This window comes from Serinus canaria, chromosome Z (assembly GCF_022539315.1).
Source record: "Serinus canaria isolate serCan28SL12 chromosome Z, serCan2020, whole genome shotgun sequence".
NCBI classification, from domain to species: Eukaryota; Metazoa; Chordata; class Aves; order Passeriformes; family Fringillidae; genus Serinus; species Serinus canaria.
The window spans coordinates 64,825,604-64,852,231 of NC_066343.1; the positions used below are offsets into that span (position 1 = coordinate 64,825,604).

At 41.8% G+C, this 26,628-nt stretch overlaps 2 protein-coding genes across 10 annotated transcripts in view; one reads left to right on the forward strand and one right to left on the reverse strand.

The window, feature by feature from the left end:
• Window positions 1-69: 69 nt before the first annotated feature.
• Window positions 70-5,290, forward strand: RAD1 (RAD1 checkpoint DNA exonuclease). Its single transcript, XM_030237503.2, has 5 exons — window positions 70-329; window positions 1,854-1,962; window positions 2,584-2,842; window positions 3,196-3,294; window positions 3,627-5,290. Exons 1-5 carry the CDS (start codon window positions 135-137, stop codon window positions 3,808-3,810), a joined length of 846 nt encoding a protein of 281 aa, XP_030093363.2. The 5' UTR covers window positions 70-134; the 3' UTR covers window positions 3,811-5,290.
• An 8,374-nt stretch (window positions 5,291-13,664) lies between these two features.
• Window positions 13,665-26,628, reverse strand: part of RAI14 (retinoic acid induced 14) — an 85,500-nt gene continuing 72,536 nt past the window's right edge. For 7 of the 9 annotated variants that reach the window (XM_030236925.2, XM_030236926.2, XM_050986608.1 and 4 more), the window contains 10 exons: window positions 24,457-24,635; window positions 23,815-23,843; window positions 22,796-22,882; window positions 21,984-22,070; window positions 21,243-21,303; window positions 20,811-20,929; window positions 18,786-20,297; window positions 17,876-18,025; window positions 15,942-16,007; window positions 13,665-15,685 (listed from right to left, as the gene is read on the reverse strand). In XM_030236925.2, the coding sequence (XP_030092785.2) occupies window positions 15,608-15,685; window positions 15,942-16,007; window positions 17,876-18,025; window positions 18,786-20,297; window positions 20,811-20,929; window positions 21,243-21,303; window positions 21,984-22,070; window positions 22,796-22,882; window positions 23,815-23,843; window positions 24,457-24,635 (2,368 nt within the window). In that variant the 3' untranslated portion in view covers window positions 13,665-15,607. The remainder of the gene's footprint in view (window positions 15,686-15,941; window positions 16,008-17,875; window positions 18,026-18,785; window positions 20,298-20,810; window positions 20,930-21,242; window positions 21,304-21,983; window positions 22,071-22,795; window positions 22,883-23,814; window positions 23,844-24,456; window positions 24,636-26,628) is intronic. The other 2 variants (XM_050986609.1, XM_030236928.2) reach the window with 2 other exon arrangements.

A 26,628-nucleotide genomic window follows, 5' to 3' on the forward strand; every position in this document is an offset into this window, starting at 1 on the left:
TCCTGTGATCTCATTTCCTGCTCTCCCTCCCGTTCGCCGTGCCCGCGCCCCGCCTCCTGCCCTCCCGCCTCCTGCGCTCCCGGTGCCGCTCCCGCCTCCTGCGCTCCCGCCTCCTGCCCTCCCGCTGCCCGGCCATGCCGCTCTCGGCGCAGCCGCCCGCCAGCGGCGAGCGCTACGCGCTGTCCGCCAGCCTGGACAATGCCCGGCACCTGTCCAGCCTCCTGCGGGCCGTGCACTTCCAGGACCACGCTACCTGCCTCGCCACGGCCAGCGGGCTGCGCGTCACCGTGGAGGATGCCAAGTGTATCCAGGCCAACGCCTTCATCCAGGTACCTGGACATCGGCGGGGAGGGGGGCACGGCTGCTGCAGACTTTGCACATGCCCCAGTTACCGCCGCTGTCGCAGCACCGGGAGGACAGGGAGTCACTGGACAGGGTCCAGCGGAAGCCACAGAGATGATTAAAGGAATGGAGCATCTCTTGTGAGGAGAGCCTGCAGGAGCTGGGTCTCTTTAGTCTGGAGAAGAGCAGACTGAGAGTCTCATTAATGCATATAAACCTCTCAAACATGGGTGTCAAGAAGATGATGCCAGACTCCTTTTTGTGGTGACCAGTGACAAGAAGGAGAGCAATGGGCATAAAATAAACCACCGAAGTTTCACCTCAACATGAGGAAGCACTTCTTTACACTTAGGGTGGTAGAGCACTGGAGCAGAATGCTAGGGAGGTCTTGGAGTGTCCCTCTCTGGGGACATTCAAGCCCCACCTAGATGTGTTCCCACGTTACCTGCTCCAGGTGATCCTGCCTTGGCAGGGGGGTTGGACTGGATGATCTCCAGAGGTCCCTTCCAACCCTAGCAATTCCATGGGCTCACCTGTGGAGAAGGGGATACTTTGCTGGAAGCAAGGCAGAGGTGCCTGAGCTGGCATGGAGGATTTGCCATGGTGAGGCTGCCTCTGTTTATGGTTGTTCATGCTGCTGGAGTTCCAAACCCTGCACCAGTACATCCCTGAGCACCTGACAGGGTAGTGAGTTTGCACCCTCGTCTAATGCATTAGTGCCTGCCAAACTCATGGCTCCTTCTGGCTGTGCTGTGCTTAGTTGCACAAGCCAATGCTCATAGTACCCCTTTTAAAATGTTTTGAGCTATAGTTTATCCCAAGCTAAAAGGCTGGATTTATGTCAGCTGTGAAAGAGTACAGATTCACAGACACTTGATTAAAGATGGTTGTGCTGTGCTCAAAGCACCCCAGGATGGGGTTTTCCCTCTGGGCTGCCAGGAAAATATGAAATTACTTTTCCAAAAGCAGCTCATGCCACCCTGCTTTATTTCTGAGACACTCTGTGGCTTGTAGGTGCCACAAAGCAGTGAGTGCCAGTGACAGGATAGCATGGAGCAGTTAATCCCTATCAGGATAGGCAGGATTCAGCACATATTGCAGAGTGGTGAAGTCACTGTTCTGATCTCTTCTTATGTCCTTCTAGTATTTGGAATGTTTATTCATGCACTGAACATAAAAAATGTAAGTATTGTTACTGGAGAAGGCTGACAGACACATGTATTGTTCCATGAATGTTTCTAGCTGCCGAAGCAAACAGCTCAAGTTATATGTGTTTAAACCATAATAGACAAATATTTAGAATTTCATGTTTATGTCATCTCACATTGTTTCTCGTGTGGTTTGATTGTGTTTTCTTAGTTTTGAGGATGAAGACCCATTTTTCTATAATCAATGCTGTGTTGCATGTAGAAATCACTTTGTGTTGCACTGATTTCTGGATGGCAAATCTTGACGTTTAAACTGCAAAATAATTACAGAAACTCCCAACTTTTTATCTTTTTAACCTACAGGCAGAAATTTTTCAGGAATTTTTCGTTCAGGAGGAGTCTGTGATGTTCCGGATCAGTTTGTCTGTTCTTCTGGACTGCCTCACCATTTTTGGAACCAGCTCCTTACCAGGTGTGGTATATTTCCATGAATCCACAGAAGGCTCTGTAGGTGCTGCAGGACGTGTACTCACGTGGCATGGAGTGATACCATGGCGGCTTTCTGGGCAGTTCTACCCTTGCAGCTCTGTGTTGAACTCCTTGTTCCTCTGCAGTTTTGGTTGTGGCTGACCTAAAGATCTAAATCAAGTGTACTAAAGAGCACTGTGATTTTGGAAAACCAGAGGTTCAGGTGGTGACAAACTGCAACAGGAGGGTGTGACCACAGCACAAGCTCAGCTGCATTAACTTCAGTTTGGGTTGCACAAGTAACAAGAGTAGTTAGGAAGGATGATGTGAGCCAGAGAGAGCCACCGGACCGTGAGGATTTCCCGAGTCCTCTAAACTGTTGGTAGTGTGTCTTAATTGTCAGAGCTTGTGTTTCTGGGCTGGTGGGTGAAATTATTTGGATTTGAGTTGTCTACACACAAGTAATTTAATTTTACTGCATAACCATTAGCATTTCGGAGGGTATCTAGGAGGCAGCACTAAAGTTGATCCGTGGCCTGTGTGCCAGAAAAATGTCAGTTTTCTAAAGTGATCAAATGCCCTAGCTGTGGTCTCTGCAGAATGTATATTTCATTCTCTTTTTCAGGAACATCAACGGCCCTTAGATTGTGTTACCGTGGCTATGGGTATCCCCTGATGCTGTTCTTGGAAGAAGGAGGAGTGGTAACAGTGTGCAAAATCAACACTCAAGAACCTGAGGAGTTGTTAGATTTTGATTTCTGCAGTACGAAAGTTGTTAATAAAATTATCCTGCAGTCGGAGGGACTGCGAGAGGCATTTGCTGAACTGGATATGACCAGTGAGGTTCTGCAGATTACCATGTCACCAGAGAAACCCTACTTCAGGTACTAGAAATGGCTTTCAACTCAAATGTTTGTGCTTGGCTGTCTTTGGTGAGGAGTGGAAGTTTTCATGGTGGAGAGAGGGGAACTATTTTAGTGTGAATTCCTTCATTTCAGGAAGAATTGCAATGAGTATAGCAGATCACAGTATGTTCTGTAATTAACATAGTAATGAGTATTTTGACAACTTCATAAATGTGACACTGGTGTGGACAGTTCAGCATTTCTGATTAAATAAAGTGGAACAAACAGCACTGTTTTGTGAAGCAGTCATGAGATATGTACAGTGACTCATTTTGATGAGTTTTTACAGAGCTCTCATCAGGTATTTTGGGATGGTGCTTTTTGTCTTACAGGTTATCCACTTTTGGAAATGCTGGAAGTGCACATCTAGACTACCCTAGGGACTCTGATTTGATGGAAGCATTCCACTGTAACCAGACCCAGACAAACAGGTTAGAAAGTGACTGATGTCCTCTGTGCCAGGTCATGCATTCTTGATGGGAAGTTTAAAAACTGCTTTTGTATTTCTGTAACATTTATTTTATTAGTATGGGGGGGCAAAAATACTCCCCATCTGATAACAGGCTGTGTCTGTAATCAAAAGCTAAGTGCTGACAATGACAGTTAATTGTTGTTACCAGGGTCAGACCAAATTAGCGTGTTCCTAATTGTTTTTCGTTTATTCTGGGTTTTTATTCGTGACTAATGCTTCAGCTCCTCTTTGCACAATGTATTTTTTTCATATTATTGAAATAATATATAATAATAACATTTTCTCCTGCAGGTACAAGATTTCTTTGCTTAAACCATCCACAAAGGCACTGGCTTTGTCTTGCAAAGTGTCCATTCGGACAGATGCTCAAGGATTTCTTTCACTGCAGTATATGATCAGGAATGAAGATGGACAGATCTGTTTTGTGGAATACTATTGTTGCCCTGATGAGAACATCACTGAAGCAGAGCTGTAGGTGTGTGTGCTGGCATCTGTAATATATTTTTGGTTATATAAAATATTATATTTTTTTACAAAACTAAATGAAAGCTGTAAAGTTTGGTAGAGTTAATATTGTCTTTATTTTTTAACTGTGGAATAAGAAAGCTGAAAACTTTCGTTTGCTTCCACTGCAAACGTTTCTTAGCCTTGACTCAAACTGAAGCTGAAAAATCAGAAAGGGGAGTTGATGTCCTATAGACACTGCTTCCAGCACAGATGTTAAAGTACTGTTTGTGTAATACATTGATGCTTTCTGCTGTGTTCTCTAAGAATTTTGTTTGTGTTATGTTTTTGTCTTTGGGCTTCTAGTAAGCAATTACACAGGGGAAAATCGGAATACTAGTTGTATATTGGCCAGATAACTTTCAGTGACTTAAAACCAAATTGTCTTGAAAGAGAACAACATTTTCAAACAGATCTCTTAAGAGCAGCCAGTGGTTTCTTGCTGGCAAATGCGGACATGTTTTGTCAGTGAAGCCACTCGACTTCTCCTCATCTTGATTAATTCTTGATATAACTCAATTCCTTGGAATTCCATCTGACACCAATTTACCACTTTGTCTGCAAACTGATGTTGAATTGGTAAATTGTTATAGAAGCCAGGATTTACTTACTCATTACTCTTGACTGTTCTGGCAACGTCATTGTTTTGGGTCAATAGTTTATTACACATCTGCAAGAATGTTGCAGCTGAACTGTTCCCGTGTATTCCTGTCCCTGATCCTACTTTGCTGCTCTCTACTGGTGGTGTTGAGAATCGTAAGAGAGAAAAGTTTCATGTTGAAAATTTTTTATGAGTTTCGTTTGCCTTCTCAGCAGCCTTTTTCAGCAACAGGAGTGGCTGCTGAACTGCAGCAGGGCAATATTTGCCTGTGTCCCATGGAGTGGTGTATTCAAATCAGTGCTAAAAATGGGGCTGACCTCGTGCTCACTTACAAGAGGGTGTGGTTCCTGGGCAGTTTTCTGCAATGTCCCACTCTAGAACAGCGGATGGGCTGTGTTTAGATCAAAAGTCCACTTGTCCTTTCACACCAACCAACCTGCTCAGAATGGGAAGTACCTGCGAACAGCCAGGCACTGGACAGGAGGCAGTCTGCAAATCACACACAGAGACTGAGCCCTGCCTGCCTCTCTGCTGTGGGATGTGAGCAGAGAGCAATCTGCAGGTGGTTTCTGCAACTTTAGACTCTCGTCAAGTTTTGTTGTCTGTCAGATGAGGTCTTGCTTTGTTTTCTATGGAAAACAGTGTGTTCATACATTACCAAGTTGATTGCTCCACAAGTCCACAGAATCCCTTGGGTTTATTTTGAGTTTAAAATGTTTTTGTGGATAATTTTTTACCTCTTGTTTATGCCAGCAAGAGTATACTTTTGGAATACTCAGTGTTATCTGTTCACCTTTGTTGGTTTTTTGTGCAAATCCATTTATTGCAATAAAATTTATAATAAAGTTAATTGTTTGAAATTTATAAACAATTACAAAATTTTGAACTACACATTTTATAAACAACTATAAATTTTTGAGGCTGACATAGATACCTAATATTCTAAATAACTCTTATTCACTGGGTTTTTTTCCCAAACTAAAGTATATCCAAGACAAGTATAAATGAAATTCCTTTTGGCTTACTGTGTCAATTTCTTCAATGAAAAAAAAGGTTATGCTCTCATTGGGAATTATTAATATTATCCCTGACTACTCAGTATCAAGGATGATTTAAATAATCCCTCGGTGACAGGATAAAAATGAAGTAGAACACACCACTTTCTTGATGTGATTTATTTTAGAATATCCAAGTTTCTTGTATTGTGTTCTGGAATTGTGGCTTAACATTTGAATTTTTATATAATTGCCTACAGATGTATTGTGTTCCTTCTTGAAATAGTGCTTTTAATGATTTCTTCTGTGGCCTACCATAGAAGCAATACCCTTAGAAGTCAGAACACCACAAAATACTAGAAAATAACTTGTATTTAGTAAGTATTAGATATTAAAACCTCATCTGGTTTGTGCAGGAATTAATATCTATACCCCAAATGGGCTGAGTCCCCGTCTGGGGTCCCAGAGGTAGGGAGGTGCTTGTGCACTTTTGACTTCATGGATATGGTTTTAGGGAGACAAGAACGTGGGAAATCTGGGCTACAGCCTTGGTGCTGAAAGGCAGTGAATTGATTTAGGATCCATCTGTGATGTATTCGATTACATTTCTGCATTCAAGCACAGTAAAACAAAACGGCTGAAGAGGAGGATGGTGACTAAAAGGGCACTGCATCTTTTTGACCTAGTAAGTTACTTCAGTTCTGCAGATATCCACTGCTGCATTGGATTTCCTGTTACACTTTGCATAGATCCAGAACTCAGGTTACCTTTAGTACCTTTTGTCTCTGCTATTTAACAAGACCTTTCCCCTTGGAGACTACAGGAAACCTGCAGGAAAAGAAAGGTTCAACTCATGTTTTTTTCTTTTTGTAGTGTCACAGAAGAGGCTTGTCATAGCTCAGATTTTGCCCACCTGCTTTCTTAAAATGTTGCATGCAAGTACTCACAATTACTTGTCTTGTAAAGTAAACCAGTTCCTGGGTTGGCAGCTGTCACCAGTGCCTTCCACCCGGTTTCAGCTGTGGTAGGTGATGCCTGGCAGCTCTGATGGGCAGCACTGCGGGCTGTGGGCATCCCACATCCACAGGCCACAAAACTGGCAAGTTATTTCCCCTCCAGTTATTTTGATTTGTGATTTTCAGAGCAGGAACTGACTGCAGATTTTCAAGAAGGCACTTTGATTCTACCAGAAAACTACTGCAAATAGGCCCAGAGTCCCCACCAGTCTTTGAAGATTCTAGAAGTCAAAGTAATGCCTTTGGCTCCTGACAATCTTTATGCAACAAAACACCAACAGTGCTGGTGCTACTGTTATCTCCTGCCTCCCAACATGTTGAATTTTTGTGTCTCCTTGGCTTTCTACAATGATTGGGATCTGTAAAGCACAAAATTCTCCAGAGGGAATTCAGTTCTATACCTCTGATTCAAAGTTAGTGGTGGGAAAGGATCAGTGATTTAGTTTTTATTTAGTTTAGTTGTTTATTATTTATTTACACATGGATTTACGAGGAAATAATACTCTTGTATACTTGACTAGATGAGTCTTTAGTGAGGTTAGTGGAGAAGCTGAAAAAGCTGAGATAAGCCATATGCTGTTTCCTGTAGGTGTCTGTTTTTAACCTCGTTTTGTAGCAGCTTGAAGAATCCAGCAGGTGAGTCTTACCAAAATAAATATTTAGAAACTGTGTGTAGTAGCACTGAGCAGTGCTTTTGCTGAACAGTAACATTAAAGAATACTAACATTAAACTGAAAAAATGCAGAATAATTTTTAAAATGCTGCTATTACTGAATAGTTGCCTCATGACTTCTTGTTGAGAGAAAAACGCATTTTTATGTGAATCTCTCTTTGAGGGGGCCAGGACTGCTTAGGTAAAAATGGAAGAGACAACAGATGGGTTCAGCTTCTTTCTACCCTGCTTCTGCCCTTAGCTGAGTCTAAGTTAACAAGGAGTGCATTGCTACTGCTAATTGCAAGGGCTTTTGCAGGCAGAGAGTGTTGGAAGTGCCCCACACAGCTCTGATGGAGTAATACACTCTCACAGAAGTGAGAAGTGGGTTTGAATGTCCACCACGACTGTGGATGTCAATTTGTGTCAGTATTCTGGAGAAATGCATCCAGGGGAGTCTAGGAAGAGCTGCATTGCCCAGGAAAAGCTCCCCTTTTGTAATACCATTGACAGTCTGAGCAGAGACACAATGGAGATTTCACTCCCACTTTCACCCCCACCGCATCAGTGTTTGAGGTGGAGTAGTGGCTGGGGGGCTGTGTCTGTGTGTGGAGTAAAACACTCAGTGGAAAACTAAACAGCCTCCTACCCCTTCTGGTTCAGATGGGGCCATGGAGTTTACCAAAAAGGAGCAAGTGACCAGAAAGCTGGAGGTCTGAGGTAAGAAACCTGCCTGAACATGTTCGGATTTTACCTCATAAATGCCAGTGGATTGCAATAATGGGATGGGGGGGTTTGCAACTTAGACTCCACCTAATTAGGCACTTGCACCCCTAATCAGCCAGAAAGGGCTTGTTAGCTGCTTTCTGTTCCATGGATAGAGTCTCTAAGGTGTTGGAATGAAAAATTACTTGTTGGCAGAATTTCCTTGTTAAGCTTCAGTGATCTCATACCTAGGGGAAGATTAATAAAGGTTGGGAAGAAGGTAGGTAGGCACAAAGAATACAGAACTTTAAAGCCACAAGGATATATGGCAGAACTCCCAAGATAAGGAAGAAACTACTAAGGCCAACTCAGCAACTGTGCTGAAACAGACTTTGAGTGGGTAAAAACTCCAGCAGGGAGAAATCAAGACAGAGTGACTCATGGCTTACCATGTCAAAAGAAGATGAAGACTGAGGGCGGCAGACTAACTAGCATAAGAACTAAAGAATCATTGACTGATAGAAGATAGAATTAATAAGAGAACAATGTCTTTTGTAGCCCACGAACATTAATGGCTGTGTTTGCTAATGTCGAGGGATACACCTAGTGCAGGCAGCTGTGTTTGCAAGCTGAATTCCAGGCGCAGGTTGAGCTCGGGGCAGGAGCCCAGAGGGAGACAAGAGGCCGTGAACTGCCAGCCCTGTGATTGATGAACAGAGGGCACAAAACCCGGTGAAACCAGGAAGAGTGGGGAGACACAGCAGGGGCTGGCAATTGCAGACATTTTGGATAGCAAAACAGATGAAGACGGGTGATGCCAGCTAGGTGAATTGAAACGGAGAGGGTGGCATGTGCCGACTGGAGAGGAAGAGCTACACTTGCACCTGGGTAGACGGTGGGGGTGTAAAATTCCCCGGGGTTCCTTTTTTGGGGGTCCCCTCCTCGGAGACGTCAGCACGAACTGTTTCTGTGTAGGTGTGCCGTGAATAAATGGCTTTGTGGAACGAGATTCCTTCATGGGAAACCTGGGGTGGAGCCGGTGAGGTGACCTGGTCTTACTGTGAGTGGAGTGTTTGGGGCGGCACTGGAGCCACCCGCTGTGAAGGAGCTTCGGTCCCAGCTGTGAAAATCTGTCACTGGGAGTGTGACTGCCAGAGGGGCTCAACTTTGGTCAGACTGGGGAGTTAACACTAGAATGTATAAATAGTAAAAAGCTGGCCAAACACATTTACGCTCCTAATAAACTAACTACTGGCATGGAACAGGTTCTGGAGGAACTGGGGTATATCCAGGGTGCGGCTGCGAGCAGTCACTCTCCGGAGCTGACCAAAGCTCCCAGAAATGTTGTCAGAGAGGCATGGGCTGCACAGAGCTGCACGCCCTCCTCTTCCTCCATGCTGCAACCCAGTCTGGGTGATCCCGGTAGGCTTTAATTATGCAGATATTCGCAAGGGAACACGGCGCCAAACACCCACCGGCCAAAGCATCTGCCGAGGAAACTCTGCCGGCCTGCCCCTCGCCGGTCGTTGGACGGTGACACAAATTCTTCATGTAGCAGCAAGGGCAGGAATTTTAGAGACACTCTGAAAACCACACAGCCACCCCCGGCAGCGCCGGGCTCTGCACACGTGCAGGGGACAATGAAGAAGCAGCACAACCTGGGGAGCACCTGCCCACCCCACCGTGACCTTCCTGCAGGCACCTGACTCTGTAATGCCTCACAGGTACCTGTGCACCAGCTCTGCAACATCTGTCCAGCTGTGCTCACACCCAGCTGTGGCCCCAACAACTGCTGGATGCAGTGCCACTTTTTTTGGGAGCTGTACTTTGAACAGCAAGAATCCAAATCTGCTTCTAGGAACGGGGCAGTGCAGACCTCTGTGCTTTGTGTTGTCACTCCCCACAGTTTTCCAGCTGCCAGGGAGGCTCCGAGAGGAAGGAATGCCAGGTTGCTTTCTTAGGAATGTTTTGAGGTTTTTTCTTTTTGTCTGGAAAATGCAGTTTAATCCAGCACCCCCCTTGCTCGTCAGACTTTTTGGGGGATGACTCCTGATGGGCAGTAGAGTGTTTACTGAGAAGCAAATGCATCCAAACATTTTTGGACAGGGCTTCTGAATGTGCAGCAGATGGGGACTGTTGCTGCTCTACGACAAGGAATGCAGGAAGTCCTGTGGGCCCGAACCCAGCCATCACCAAGGAGCATTTTGGCTAATCCCAAAGGGAAAGGTGACTAGAGTGGAGCGGTACAACAGCTTCCCAAACAGACACAGTGGTGTTTTGATGCAGGCAATGTCAGTCTCCTGAGGGTACCCCAGCAGGGTAGCAGCTGCAGCATCCTCCCTGGGCAGGGTTAACACCATCACACCATGAGTGAGCAGGCAGGCAGGAGCAGACAGACACCCGTGGGCTCCAGCCCTGAGCTCCTTGCAGAAGATGATGTCATTGAGATGTGCCTGTTTCCAATCTCCAGCTGCTGGTAGGAGGCCCCATTACCAACTGTCTGAGCATTTCAGGCTGTTGGAAAATGTACAAAGAGGGCCAACACTGTGAATTTGGACAGATCAATATGCAAGCAGGCTTTTAAAATAATACACTGAATGCCCAATGATTGCATTAACCTGTGTTACTCATCAATTAAGCATCTGTCAGGGCAGCCAAAGGTTTGTAAATACCTACAAATGCACTGCCCTAAAATGTCCCAGGAGCTAAGGGTGATACCACAAAACAGACCCTCCCAAAGCCACCTGTAGGACTGGGGACTGACATCAGCAGGGCTAAAAGCAAGCTGATTTTTGCTGCTTATGTAAAGGCAAAAAATGGTCATCAGAGGAATCATATGTTAGTGGCAGTCCATGCAGTCCATACAGTCTGCCACCACTTTGTCTGATGTGACAGAGACTGTCATTTCTCCAAGAAGATTTTTTGTCACAGTACCGAAGCTTGGGGAATCTAATTGACAGTTGTTGGGCAAGGCACGAACTTTCTTGCCAGCAGCAGACTTGACTGGTAGATCTGTTCTGTAGTGACAAAAATTTTAACTAATTTTATATTTGAATCCTTCCTCAAATTAGTAGACACCGAATAACTGATTTTAATTCAGCTGCAATTTCCCACTGTAATTCTAAGACAGGGGTTTAAGGAAATGAATTTGTTACTGCCCTTTGAAGAACACAGGTATAAAACCAAAACAAAATATGGCTCTAGTCTGTGCTTAGTGTCTCTGTTACTTATGTTCAAAAGGATCGTGAAGGATCCAAACAGGGGAGGAGGCAAGGAAGAAGAAAAGCATTTGAAACTTCACTTCTGTGAAACGCTTTGCTGAGAACTGGGGAGCACCCACGAGCATACACAATGACACATAGCTGCAGAACAAAGTCGTGTTACAGATGAAGGTTTCAAGGTACTCAAACTCTTGTACTGTGCTTTGACATTAAATTCAGTACTTTTAGTATTCTCTTTGGCAGACCAAACCCACAGTTAATAGATGATTATATCACTGAACTGTCCTAAAAGCCTTGCACCAACTTTTGAAAAAATTTAGCTGTGTTACAGCTGTTCCTGTGGGATATTTGCTGGAGTGCATCACATTTGTCTATGTTACTCTGGAACCTCCACGCTGAACTCCCCCAGAGCTTTTCCACACAATTCCCCAACAGGCACAGCTGCTCTGCAGCTTGGGTCCCAAGCAGACGACTGAGGCCCTGACCCCCAGACATCCAAAGCCACAGGACCTGCCCTGCACAGGGAGGCCTGACCACGCCACCTGAGACAGCAATTCTTCCCTGCAGCACTTGGGTCTCTGCCAATGTGAGAGCAGATTGCCTCTCCTTCTGTGTCTGTCTCTTGCTCAGATGAGGGCTGGCACTGGTGAAGAAAGCCCCAGGAATCTCTGGTGTGGCTGACCCAAGCAGGAGCCTCCCTGGGGAAGGTCAGGCAAAGGGCACATGAACCCCCTGTTCTAGTGCCAGGAGTCAGCTCTCCTCCCATTATCCCATGTGGTACTCCAGCCTCTTGGCTTATCCTCCTGCACACTCCAGGCTGGTACCCCACTCTGCCAGACCCCTCCAGAGAGCAGATTTGTGGTGTAAACACAACGTATGTACTGCAGCAGTACTTTATGTAGCTCTGAATCACCCAGCACTGAAATCACACCCCACCTACCTCTTCCCCCCAGGCCCGCTATTCTCAGGCAAACTCACAGAACATGAAGTGGGCTTTAACAGCTCCATATAGTGAAATGGCATTTGCCAAGGGATTTCTTGCCAGCTTCTCCACTGGCCCTTTCTTGGCTGCTTCTCCTAGGGCTGTGTGTGGTTTGCTGCAGCACAGAGCAGCGTGATCTTCCCTGGACTTTTGCTGTCTTATGCTGACACACAGCACATCACATCACCACGGAGCTGCCCTGAGGACAGGTGGGAAGGCAATCAGCAGGCCATTCTGCCATCCCTGAGCCTCCTGCTCAGCCAGCAAGGGACAAGATTGGCTCTCTACTTGTGCTTCTACCCACGAGGCTCCAGCAGGAAGTCTGCTATGCAATGTGCCCAGGAACCCAGACTCATCTCAGAGGATAATGATCCATCCCTGTGCTCAGGTGTTGGTTATGCTTCACTATGTGCTGCTGCAGCCAAAAGATCTGTCCAGCAAGGACAGAGGGCACACTGCAAAAAGTTATCTGATTGCTGTTGAAATCTTCTGTGTTTTCCACCTCCACTATCTTCTCAAGTTGATTTGGGTTGGCAAAAAAAGGACCCTGTGAGAGCCAGATGATAAATAACCAGGGCAACATCTGCTTACAGGAACTAGCCCTTAAGTTTACACAGCAAGAGAAAGGGACAAAAAAAAAAAAAAAAAGGCGATCTTAATGTCTTAATGCAGGTCTAGGATGTAATCTCCTCCCAAATTTCATCTTCCATCTGAAGCCTGCTACCATCATTTGTCACCATTCCCTGCTGTGACAGGACATGGGGTGGATGAGAAGAACCAGTATTGATCAAGCTGTCTGACCAAATTATATCTGTTGTGTGCAAACTGCAGTGAGCGAGTTTGGCAAGAGGAGTTTATTGCCAGTACTCATGCACTTGGAGTAGCAAGGGAAAGGAATTCACTACAAAAATGCTGCCCATGCTGTTAATGACTGACCATGCAGGAGCCAGAAACAGATGTGGATGTTTCAGAGTAGCAGCTTAGGCAGATGTACCCCACAGGCCCAGACTCTGCATGTCAGCTTGTGCATCTTCAAGGGGAACCCAGTGCTGGGCAGCTTATAGAAATTTGCTACAAGAGGCTAAAGAGCCCCGGGATGTGATCAGAAGAGATGCAATTCCTTCAGGCAAGATCAGTCACTGATAGAACAGCTTCTCTGAAAAGAGATGATAAAAGGCAATGGAGCTGACTGTGTAACTAAGTTTAAAAAGCAGACATATCCATAAGCATAAACACTTTGATATATTCTCATTGTAGTTCTGTCTCTGAAGTGCTGTGTGACAGAGAACCACCAGCTTTGAAGAACTGTGGGACATCACCAATGTGTTCTGCAGCTCTAAGGTATTTTGAACTTTGTTGGAATAAATCCAGTGGCAAATGGGAAACCTGTATTACCTCTAGCAGGATGTCCATGTGAGAAATGGCTACAAACTTATCAATGCGATAGAAGGCATCATTTGCAAAACTCACTATGTTTGGACTGGATTTATTTCACACAACAGATCAAGATAGTTCATAATGAAGATGCAATTTCAGGGAGGAAAACCTGATTCTTGCATCATCCTGTTTAAACAGGAGATATAGAACACATCTGTACTGTTAGAACAGTGTAGTGAGTTTTCCCTCAATACAAAAAGTTAATGAAGACAAAAATGAAAAAAAAATTGGAAATAGTTTATTTGCTGCATGAGGAAACTTCTTGTAAATTACATATAAAGAAACTTGTTATGCTGTAGTATATAATTTCCAATATTCCACAAAGATAATTGTAATAAATATACAAACCAAACCAAAGTAGAAGACTAAATCCATCAGGCAACCTACAGAATGGTTCATCAAGTTTTATACTTGCAGCCTTAGCATGCTTAAAATTTTGTTCTTTTTGAAGTGATGCAGCAAAATTTTTTCACATTTCTTTGGAGCATTTTCAAAGCTGTCTAACTATAAAATACTGTTCAAAATTAGATGGCATTAGTTAAACCACTCAAGAAAAGTAACACCAAGATCTAACTGATGCAAAGTTGGTGTTTTTCTTTTTGTTTTTAAAATCCATTTAGCTTTGCCAGAGTTAGGAATTATCTGATATAAGTGCACTATGAGTTCAGTCAGCCTGAGGCACTGCTGACTCCTGTCATATTATGACTCTATATAAACTTCATAGATTATATAGCTCTGAAAGATTTCTCTATTAATAGAGACATATCCCCATAGAATAAAAAAAACACAATACCATATTGAAGCCGCAAGCTTGTTAAAATGGTTGTACCCTCAAGTGCAGTGTGTGCTTAAAACATTTTTCCATAGTTTCATTCTATTCCACATCAGGCATTTTTATTTGACTTTAAATGTAGAAGTGCTGATAAAGGCTTTATTGATGCCCATAGCCTCTAGAAACAACATACAGAATTTTTTGACACCTCCTGCTGTTATCTACCTATAATCTCTAAATTTTTTTGGAACAGCAGGCTGAATTTTACACTTAATTGCTCTGGACCACACTGATAGACAGGTCTATTATTCCACACAAATTTCTTACAAATTGAAAACACTTCACTATGCTTCACTATTACTGAGTACTTGGGGGTATAAAAAGAAACTCTCTAAGACACAATTACTAAAAATATTTGTTAATAAGCTTAATGCAAATATTATGTAGAAAAAATGGTTTTGTTACAAAAAAATTCATTAGAGGGCCAGTAAAAATATACCGCAGAGAAGATCTTTACAAAAGTGAGGTTAGGAAGTATGAGGCATTGACATTCACTGTAAACATCCTGTGTTCACTAAAATCCCTTGTCTAAAAGTATATGACCTGGTTTTGTTCCTGAGCTTCATGGCCAACGCTTGCATAGACAGCTAAACCTATCATAAAGGGCTGTTTATAGAGACAGTTCTGTCTGTATGTAACTTCAATAAACTAATGCTTTTACCTTTCAAAATAGTTTCATTCCACTACCAGGTAGTTAAGCAAACTATGAAGCATGGTATGGGTTTTGTGTACTCAGTGCATTGGGTGAATTGGGGCAGCTACGTTTTAGTGTGTTAATCTCAAGTAACACTGCACCAGGAAGTGTAGCTGTTCGACGTTCTGGCTCAGCATGAATATCTACTCCTGCTCGCTGCTGCAAGGTTCACTTCTGCTCTGCCAAAGACTCATGTGGCAAAATGTCTGCAATCTGAGTGCTGCAGCATCAAACACACCCAGTAACGAGATGCAGCTCATAATCAGTACAGAAGACCTCACAGAGAATTTCACCTTTACCCAGGCAATACCAGTGCTTTCCCCCAGGTTAACCTGCTGCTGTTGGAGGAAGCTGGAATAGTATTCACAGGGTAAACACGACATGGAGTGGCCTATGTAAAAAGTCTGAAGAACATACTTGCATTTTGGGTATAAAAAGCAGACATGTGTTTAGGTACTGCACATGGAAATGCACATGGAAGTGGTACAGACAGACAAATATATCCCCCTCACAAATAGCACAGTAACACAAAAGCAGCAAATTGCCAATTTGAAATCTTACGTTAAGGCAAATCTAGATAAAAGAACCATAACAGGGTTAATTAAAATAGGGAGTTTTCCTTGGCTTTTTTGTTTACTTTTTCTGTGATTGGCTTTTACACATTGATAAAATTTGTTTAAGCACTTTCTGGACATCTTCATCCATTTGACCCTAGAAAGGGAGAGAGAAAAAAGATGATTGAATGAATGCAGCTCCAGTCTTTAAAAACGCTGACAAACTATTTTTCAGGTATATTAATTAGATCAATTTCCCAAGTGGAAGCAGTGTTAAAATTGTTCTTGAACTGTCATATCTTACAGGAGGGATGTTTTCTAAGTGAAAACATGCAAAATTCTTACTAGATCTGCAGAAGAAACATCTTCACTTAATACACTAGCACTGAGTGACTGACAGCATGCAACCATACCTGCACAGCATAGAGAAGGTGCATCCTGTAAACTGAGACAATTTCCTGATGTTGTTTCTTTGTTTCCTAAAAAACAGTTAAGCAGAAAGGCACAGAGCATTCAGAACTATTGAACTCCCCAAGTAGATTTTGACTGGGGAGAATTAGAACTATAGTCTTATGTAATGCACTGAAAACCAGTTCAGACAATTCTGTGTCACCAGGCACTCTAAATTTGCTTGGAAGCATGTCCAGGAAAAGGCTGTAGTTCTACCTACCCCAGTAAAAAAGCTGGTGATATCAGTTTTAACAAGCACTGAGCTGCAAAGGTGTGGAATGAGCACATACTCTTATTTCCAAGCTTATTAGCAACCAGAATTGAGGAAAGTCAACAGTACTCTGACAAATCAGCTCTGCAACTCAGCTCTTCCCTGAAAGCAGTGGCCCTGATGCCTTGGGATTTTAGCTTTCATATTTTTCAAATCCTGTATTGCTTTAGGGTATAGCTCCAAAACTCCATAGCCTGTCAGCTACTGTTCTCCCATTTTATTCAGACAAAACAATTCCCTCTCTAGGCTGGTAGCTCAAGGACACCCTACTGCCCCAGGCCCTGAAAAGTATAAACAGAAGTGAACTGGGGGGAGAGGAAAACTGGGGGTATACGACTTCATAACCTGAAGCTCTAATTGGAGGATTTATCCCTGATACATTAGAATTATCTGAAAAACTTGTGACCATCTTCCATCTTGGATATAGCCCCTTTGGGGAGGCTTTGTCCACCCTTAATGTAACTGAAGGCCCTTCATTAAATATATCTGCTTTTATTGTCTTAATTCTGTCTGGCCTCTGTTTTTAGGTGAGCCTGAAAAAGGCATCAACCCCTCTGTTAGAGCAGATGCCTTCCCAGGTGAAAGGAGGTGCTCACAAAGATCTTACCCTGCAGGACCATGACTTAACGAATGCCACCCAATCCTTTTCAATGATCACAGACTGCCACCTTTCCAAAGATACATGAAGCTGTTAGGAAAGCTAACCTACAAGAGGGAAATGTTTTAAATGTTACCTGCTTTCCCAATGTGCTGTATACCTTTGCACTTTTACACTAATTTGCTGATCCTAATTAGTGGGAGATGAAGGGTCCTTTCAGACGGAGGACTGGAATCAAAAAGTCTGGGCCTTCACACTGATAGGGTGCTCTGCCTACTATTTCTCTGGCGTGCAAGGGAGTTCTGGCATACTGAGCCCTCTTTTTTTCTGCTAGGAAAGGTAGGACACTACTTAGCATGTCAGTCTGGGAATTCTCCTTTCAGAGGTTCTCCAGAGCCCTCAACAAAGGCCTCCGGTGGACAATACCTTCTTTTCATCCTCAACAGTGGATAAAGTGCTCCTTTGGGCAAGCAAGCTCTAGGAAATATCAATTATGACTCAACCCAGCTTAGAAGACTGGACCTTTCAAGCACAAACAACAAAATGGAAAAAAAAATGTGTAAGGCACTCAGAATTTCAGAGAATAAACTATGCTCCCTATACAAAGATGCATTTGCTTGACTTGAAATGTCATACTTTCTTGCAAAAAGCCTAAAATCCCAAAACAACTTCAGCTGATGAATGTTCTTGAAAATCTTCTGCAGAGAAGATCATATATTTCCACAAATTAAGGTCTGAGCAGCAGGTTTGGTCACTCCATTTTAGCACCAAAAATCTGTTTCTCAACTAGTCTGAGAAAAACATGTGGAAAACCAGCTTTCTTTAGTTATGCTCTTTCTGAAGTGCTATTCATGACTTGCAAATTCCTACAAGTTTCAGAGAAACAGAAATTACAGATTTTTTGGATAAAGATTCTTTTCCATGTACACACTGACTGTAGTCTATTTTAAATAAGGCAGAGTGAAGAACGGTACATGTTTCTTTGGAGAACTGGGACTAATGTTAGATTTACAAACTGTCACACTTACAGTCAGTTGGTTTTGCAACTGCTTCACTTGTTGCTGTAACACCTCCAGCTGTTGGCTTTGTCTTTTGGGGGCAGTGGTTGAGTAGGAGAGCTGAGAAAGGCTGTTCAACGCTTCTTTTAATTTGCTAATTTCCTTGGACATTTCATTGATCTATGGAGGCAAAATGTAGGTTTTCATTAAAAGATGCTACGCATACTGTATTCTTAGGTGTCTTATCTTTGAGTTATTTGTGACTTAAATCTAACAAGTGGGGAAAACCAAATTGTAAATAAACTCTACGGACAAAGAGATGTAAGCAAAGGGTTACAATGCTCCTCTATTTCCCATCCTAGTCCAGTCCATTCAAGCTGCACTCCTTGCTCTGAACATCAGCAATATTTAACAAAAAGGGCTGCATTTACCACCTTTAAAAATTCTGCTGCTGAACCAAACACAGGTCAGCTATTCACAGCTACCAAAATGCATAGCTCTTTATAAAGGAATTTGTAGTGATGGATATGGTAGCTGCAGAGCAAAATTGGTCAAATAATGCTATGGTTGAGATGATGTAGTGAATTTTAGCCACCAGTGAATTTTTGCTCCTTCCTAATACTTTGTTTTCTTGTCTCCTCTGGAATATCTTCCTGCTGTAAATCTCACTTCTTTGACTTCAGCTGCCTGAATAGTGTGAACCCAACCTAAGCAGAAGTTAAAAGAGGTAAATGGAAAGATTTTGTCTATCTCCACAAGGGAGGGAAACCAACTGCAAAGAAAAAAAAAAAAAAGACAACTCCTTTGCCTTCGATACATGGATTTTCAGAGGGGGAAATGCACTCAGAAGTGCACTAACATTGTTAGGGCACACATAAAGCAGTAAACACGCTTTGCACTCTGAACTCACACTACCCCTCCACTGTACTGAGTCACTGACCTTTTTGTCTTTATCTTCTTCTAGTTTTGATGAGTTTTTCATTTCAGTAAGAGCTTCTTGAACTTGGTGGTACTTGTGCTGAAGATCAGTCACCTCCCGTTCCTTTGCTTCAAGCAGAGTATGCATACCTTCTTTTGCTTCTTTCAAGTGCAAAATTTCATTTCTCAGTTTCATGGCATCTAAGGATATATTTTCCTTCTCTCGGATTACATCCTTCAGTTTGGATGACAAAGCACTAACTTCACCCTCTAGTGAGGACTGGAGCTTTTCATATGTGGCCTTGGGTACCATGGCTTCATTAATTGCAGCTTTTTCTTCCAGTAACTCCTTTTCCAAGTTTCTTAAATCACTTTCCTTGTTGCTAAGTAGTCGTTTGAGCTCATTTATTTCTTCCTCCATCTCCTTTATGGTATTTTTGAGTGCATTGATTACCTGACGGTGTTCAGTAATTGGCAAAGAGTTTTGCTTCTGAATGTCTAATAGTTGCTTGAGTTCCTCTGATTCATCTAATACTTTTGTGTACTGGGATTTCATTTCTGATAACTCATTTTCTGCTTTGTATCTCAAAGAATTTGTTACCTCCATCAGTTTCTCATGTTCATCTCTAGGAATGTAGTCTGAAGCTATATCATCTAGAGTTTTTTTCTTCCTGTAGTCTTCAAGCTCTGTTTGTGCTTCCTTGTACAACTGAGACAATTCACTAAGTTGCCTGTTGAGTTCATCTATGGTTCTGTGCATCACATCTTTCCTTTCTCCAGCTTCAGCGCTAGATTCCAACTGCATCTGATTTGTCAGTTTGTCCTGCAGCCTTTTAATTTCCTCTTGCCCTTCCTTGTACCTCTCAATCAGCAATGCTTTCTCTTGATTAATGTTATCGATAACTGAACGGTATGAATTCTTCATTTCCTCACACTCTTCCACAGACAATTTGCCTGCTACCTTCTGCTCTCTGTCTTCAAACTTTTTCTGCAGCTCTCTCACTTTTTCTTTCTGTCTTTCGCTTTCCTCCAACGCTTTCTTCAATTCTTGTTTAAGTGCTTCAACTTCTCCATATGTAACCTTCAACATACTTAGATCAGAACTGGTTTCTTCACTTTCAGAGGAAACAAGACCTGGCTTCTTTTGCCTTTGTACATTCAAAATCTCTTTCACAGCTTCCTCATGCCTATTTTGAGTTTCTTCAAATTTCAAATTAAGATCAGAACCATTTTCTGAAATGTCTGGGCTATTTAAATGATCCGTTTCTGATACTCTAGACTGGACTTGAGTTTCCACATGCTTTCTTTTGGCTTCAGAATTCTCTAATTTTCTCTGCACATCCTTTAAGTCTTCTTGGAGGTACTTTATTTTTACTTCTCTAGGGCTTGTCAACTTTTCTTGGATTTGAGTGGCATTTAATGTAGGCTTCGGCTCCTGCGCCAAGAACTCGTTTTGTCTCTCTGTTGTTTGCTCAAGCTGTGTTTGGGATGAATAAGATTCTACAGTTGAATCCCCTTCTTTAGGTGTTCTTTCCTGTCCAAAAAAACCCACCAACAATTGCACAATAAAACCAAGTACATGATTCTAATTTTTTTTAGAAGAGAGTAAGCAAGGAAGTATTGCCACATCCTATAGAGACAGATGATGAAAGAGCCATCGAAGAAAGTTCTGGAAAAGTTCAAAATTCAGCTGCTCCCATTTAGTCATCTATAGTGAGAGAAGGCAGTAAGTGCCAAGCTCCTCTGAAAGTCTGGGCTGAGCTCCATAAGCTAATAATCAAAGCTATGCAAATTAAAATTCTTTTAGCACAACTGTTAACAACATATTTTAGAATGTAGTTATCATAATAAACAAAGTTATTCAGTAATTTATGGAAAAGTGAGAAGATCAAAACACTGATTTAATCCTTTGGGGCAGAGTGTTTCCATGATGTTACCCACAAGCTCATTAAAAGATCTTCACAGTACAACTGTTTAAAACAGTAAGCAGCTCTTTGTTCTGCCTAGCAGATTAAGAGAGCACCAGAACAGCACAAAAATATGCCACCTGTAATTTGTCCTGCAGCTCCTTATTGTGCAATGTCAGAGAAGCAATTTTTGCTTGCATCAGCAGAAGTAGATCTTGTTGGTCAGCTTCAGAACTCACATCAAATAAACTATCAGCACCTTCAGAGGAAAAAAAAGATTTGAAAGGTTTCAAAAAGCTGAAATGCTATTTAGTTAGCTATTCCAACATTTAAACAGCTTGTTCCCATGACCACTAAATGCAATGAGCAAGCAAACTGTTCCTACAAACTCCCCAAGAGTGTGCTAGGTTAATGCAATAGAAGCAGGACGTTTTGGTGGGGAGCTGCTTGTGGAATTACAAAATGTCACTCTCAATACTTTGTGTGTCACATGTTCTAAGTAGAAAGGTACAGAGGTTTTCAGCATTTCATGCCACCTAAAACACCTAATGAGATAAGGATTATTTGTATACCTGTTGCGCTGTCACTCAGTCTGTCTTTATTATCCCTGTGAAAGGAGCTGAATTCTTCCTGCTAAGACATCAAAAGAAAACATTTTCACAGAAAGCAGACGTAAAGCTGGACAGATCAGCAAAAACAACTATAGACAGTATAGATTCTGCTGGATAAAGCCTGTCCAAGCGGATGTCTTTTATTTCTGAGGTCTTATTTAATTGTAGCATGTGTCCAGTATTTCAAAGTGTGCTACAGCCATTCAAGTTCCATTGCCCAATTCCCCTTAAATACTAATGAAACACAGGCATCTTGTAAATAGTTTGGAAGACTACAAACCCTGTGGTAAGTAATAGCAACATACTGACATATGCTTAAAGAAATCTCCAGCAACACAAGGTAAAAATCAGACAGAACACACTCAGCCCTTTCACTCACATCTTTTGGTAAAATGGTGCCTTTTAGCACTGCCTATGCACTTTGCTGACATTAGAAATTAAATTATTGAATCATTAATACTTTCATAACCATCCTTCTAAACAATAACTCACCTATGACTATTTATATGTACATGTTTTTCACACATTAAAGTAATCTTTAGGCTTGTTTCATGAATTGCATTGAAATAGATTTGGATTAGTTTTTGTTCCTAAAATTCAGCTAATTAAGTCACAGGAGACTGCAGTCATCAAAACAGAACATCAAGCAAAATAGATCCTGTACTTTGCCTCCCTAAGCTCATAAGAATGGAACACTGATACCTTGCACACTTGATCAGCAAAGAAAGCCTGCCCTTTTCCAGTCATGGGAGTTGAAGTTGATGAGTGTGGAGAGGACAAATCATTAACCTGTAAAAAATTTTATACAAATAGGTATGCATACATACATGCACATACAGGTACCTCCCTAACATGTGCCCATATTTACATATGTATGTGTATATCTATATATATACACAAACACACAAATACACACATATATATATATATATATATATATATATATGCATACACATGCATTAACAAGTACTTTTACCTGCACTAATGTAAGTCACAATTCTAGATTACTTTCAGAGAACAGACCTAATTATTTAGTGCCCTTCTGAATCATTATTACATAAGTATAGGTGTTACACAGGTTACATTCTAGTTTATGACTAAACCTAACTATTAAATAGGCTTATATAGTATCAAAATGCAGTTAAGTATTTTATTTTATATGTTTATATGCTCATAATAATATATATCCATATATATGTATAACTAAAGTATAAGGAACTCATCATTTACCTATTGCAATCGCCAAAAAGGACAGCAACTTTAGTTGGAAGAAGCAATTGTACAGTAAAATTTGTACAGTTGTATCTTGGACCATGCTGCATTTTAAGCAATTTTGCTTAGTTAATCTAAGCAACGTGAGCTTTCATGGGTCATCCTAATGTCAGGAAAAGTACTCATGGTAAGACAGGCATATAAAATAACAGTGACAGAAAAAATCCTGCTCACATAACTCTAATAATGTTCAAAATGCTTTATATCCCCTAAAAGCATCTCAAAATTTGTCTTTTCTTTACCTGAATAGGACTGATAGGAGGAGGTGGGGCTTTGCGTTTTTTTGGAGTTCCACTTCTTTCTGAACTTAATTTAGAGCCTTGATCATGCTGAAAGTTTCACCAGCCAGAAAAGGTAGGTTTGTTAGTTTGGTTAGTAAAGTCTGAGCAAGTTGTTTTATAAAAAAAAGTAAAAAATAAATCCCACATTAATATAAACTTTAGCAGCTCATGCAGTGCCTTTTTTCCCCTGGGTAAAGACCACATCTCTACTAACACAAAGATATTAAACATGCCTAACAATAAGAATCTGCTCCCTTGTAAACCATGCTTCAGTGAAAACAAACAAGATTTAGTGAAAAAGCAGAAGCTGACAACAGGTTTAGCACCAGTGACCCTAAAACACTTCCATTCAACACAGCCCAGTCATGCCATTCTTCACAGCTAACATCTTTCCTCTCCACCAGCTTCTGCCTGAGCCCCCCAAAAAACCCACCTCTGCACTCAGAGAAGGAATGACCAATGCACTGCACCCTTGTCTACTTCCCAGCCACCAGCAGGTCTACAAGGTCTACTTGCACTCCAAGATATGACACTGAATAAAAAATGTGAGAAACTAATTTAATCGCCTAAATCTGCTGTGATTCTCACAGGAAGGGGTCTCCAGCAAAACCGGGGATAACCTTTAATTTTATGTTTTAGAAAGAGAGAATTTCTCTAGATCCTCTTTTCTGCAATTCAAAGAGCCAAGCTCCTGCACTACACGAGGAAAGCAGGACTCACCCCAGCACACATGCGCACACACACTCGCCCTCCTTTCCTCCCCTCACCAAGGGGGCCTGCTGCTGTTACACAGAGAAGCCAAGTCTAAAAGTAGTGTGCCTGAAACACATTTCTAACCTAAGCAAGAAAAACCTTTTCCATTACATAGTAGTCATGGCAACCCATCTCACAATGACACTTACTAGTGCTTCCGTTACTGTTTTTTGTTATGTAACAAGTCTAGAGAGTCAGAGTATTTTCAAAACCAAAAGGACAAATACCTGCTTCGCTTTTGTTGGAGACTTTGCCTCTGTGGAGCAGAAAAGAAGTGAAATAAAGAGAAGTTATTAAAGGAAGAATTACATTCCATTCTTAACCCACCTCTCTGCTCTGCTTCCCAGACCATAGATAAATGGTTTGGTTTTTGAATTCCTGTCTGAAACCTGAAAAATACAATTTGCAAATTCCATTTCAATCACATTCTTTCTCTGCTACTGTCTGGTTTCATTTTGAGACAAAATCTGAAGAATCATGACAATTCTTATTCTGGTCTTGCACCATTCTTATGCATTAAGTTTCCTACTGCAGAAATCCATTGTAGTTTGACCATAAAAGGCTCTGCTTGCTTTAGTTCCTTCTCCAACCCCTCTACTGAGGGGTTCTATGTATAAAAGAGAATCCATTCCAAATTGCATGAAGAATTTCTCTATGCTGCTACATCAACTTGTCTTTCTCCAAAACACCTCTTTTTGGCCTGCTCAGGGTTTTAGCCCATGCTAAATATTACCATCTACAGCAAAGGGAAGTCTCAGCCAGGTAATCTTGAAAATGGCTTTTGCAACATATCAAGCTACACTTTTAAGTAAATTTGCTCAGTGCTAAATCAAGAAGTGACAAAGTGCAGGTCAGCCTCTCTCACATACCCACATCCTGAGATATCTTTGATGACAGGAGATTCTGGATCCCTGTATTCTCAGAGAGCTTGGCGTAATGCAGAGCATTCTGTCCAAAGACATCTACTAAACTGATATCTGCACCTCTCCTAAGGAAAGCTTCCACCATGTTAAGGCTACTAGCTTCACAAGCCATCATCAAAGCAGTTCTGAACAAGAGAAAAAAAACAAAACAAAACACAATCAGCAAATGTCAAGGCATTCTCTTTAGCAGCTCATTTCTTCAGGGAAAAAAAAAATATTGTGACTGTTATTGTGCAATAAAGTCCAAAATTCCATCAGTATGTTTATTGGTATATAAATGTGACTTCTCTTTCTCCTTACAAACAAACACTGGCCAGTTCTTCCTCCTCTTCCTCATATACTTCAGCTGCAAATAGAGGTCTGCAAACATTTCTAAATATGGCTTCCTGAGGCTGAGAGGAGAGTCACAGATAGAAATGGCTGCAGGGTAAATCTGACAAACAAACCTCACTGCTATGCTCTGATTACAGTGGTGGTACAACATGAAAACCTTTATTTCATTCCTGCTCTCCTCCCCATGCTGTGTTCGAGACAAAATAGACAAACAGATTTCGATCAAAAAGACAATTAAATCAAAAAGATTTTCAGTGAGTCCAGGAGATGAGTTTGACCTCAAACCCTGGGCTACTGTCAACCTAAAAAAAAGAAAAAAAGGAGTTCATAACAGCACAAACAATTCCCTTTCCAACAGAGGGCAGCCGCAGAGAGACAGCTCCTGGAGTAAGCATAGCATACAGAAGGAATCTTTTCCTAACATGTATCTGCTTTTCTCAATTGTTTGAAGGGGTCATAAGAGACATACAGAATAATTACAAACACACAGCATGCTCTAATAATGCTCTAATTTCAAGCATGCTCTAATACTGCCTTCCTGCTCAGGCATAGTTCTCCTTTCTCAGCCTGAAAACATGTCTAATAGGTTGGCCAAGTTTACTGCCAAATACATTCCTCAGTGCAGATATAATGCTGAAAAGTTACTACAGTGATAATATTTGCTAACTATTAAGACAACAGTTTCACTAATGAATTAAACATACTCCCTGTAATGGGTGAGTCACTCAGAAAAGTGATGCTGTTGCAGTACTGTGCTAAAAGTAGTGGTGAGTGACAGCTCGGATAACACCTCCAGACTCACAGGGATGGTTTTAGATTACCAAAATAATTCACTTAGTCTGGGCATGATAGGAATCTGGAGATGCCATTTTCCAAGGTTATCCCTCCCTTCTCCGAGTGAGGTTTCTCCGGTTTCAGAAAATTCTTAACTACTTCTGCGAGCATGAGATGCAGGACTAGTCACTCCCCTCACCACAATTAAAGCAAGAATAAACCACCACACTGCATGTTACAATGTTTTGTTGCTTCTACAGTACAGCACTATCTTTTAAAAAAATACAAAAATGGGAGTCCTGTCTGTGACAGAAACTCCTTCATCCAGTTAAGCAGAAAGTCTTAACACTGTCTGCTGATTAAACACTAGGAGAGTGAGGGGAAGGCAGAGGCCACAGAGCGTGCAGCACCTCAGGTTCAAAGCACCAGTGAGGCCATGAAAACAGAGAGAAAACAAAGGGGTTTTCTTCAGACAACTGGAAATAAAGAGTGCTCTAATGAACTTTGAACTGATAAAAAACAAGTTAGGGCCCAGTCTTATATTCACAGGTGCTGCCAGAGAACAGAATCAGCATTGTGTCACACAGAATAATCAAAATTGCTATGAAGTGTAAGTGCCAAGTCTTGTCACTACCCTACTTTACCTCCACAATTTAATCGGCTGTCTACAAAACAGTACATAATTTTCTAAGACTTTTGATCTTTGTCAGTATCATCAGAACAAGTGCATTTATCATCAGAACATCTGCATTTATCAACAGAACAAGGATGTTGCTTTTTAAGAAGTTGTCTGATACATGCACTATCTCTTAATGCAGAAAAATCTCTAATTGGCACCTTCTGAAAAAACAGCATCTCCACTATAGAGATTTAACTGCATTTTTTTCTTGCTGCTGTGGCTGCATTATGGCAGAAAATGCAACCCTCACAGATTTTGCTCACAAGTAGCAGTTTTAAGGATTTAAGTTGGAGGTATTACTCATTCCAAGAACAGAGCAGAGTTTAAAATTG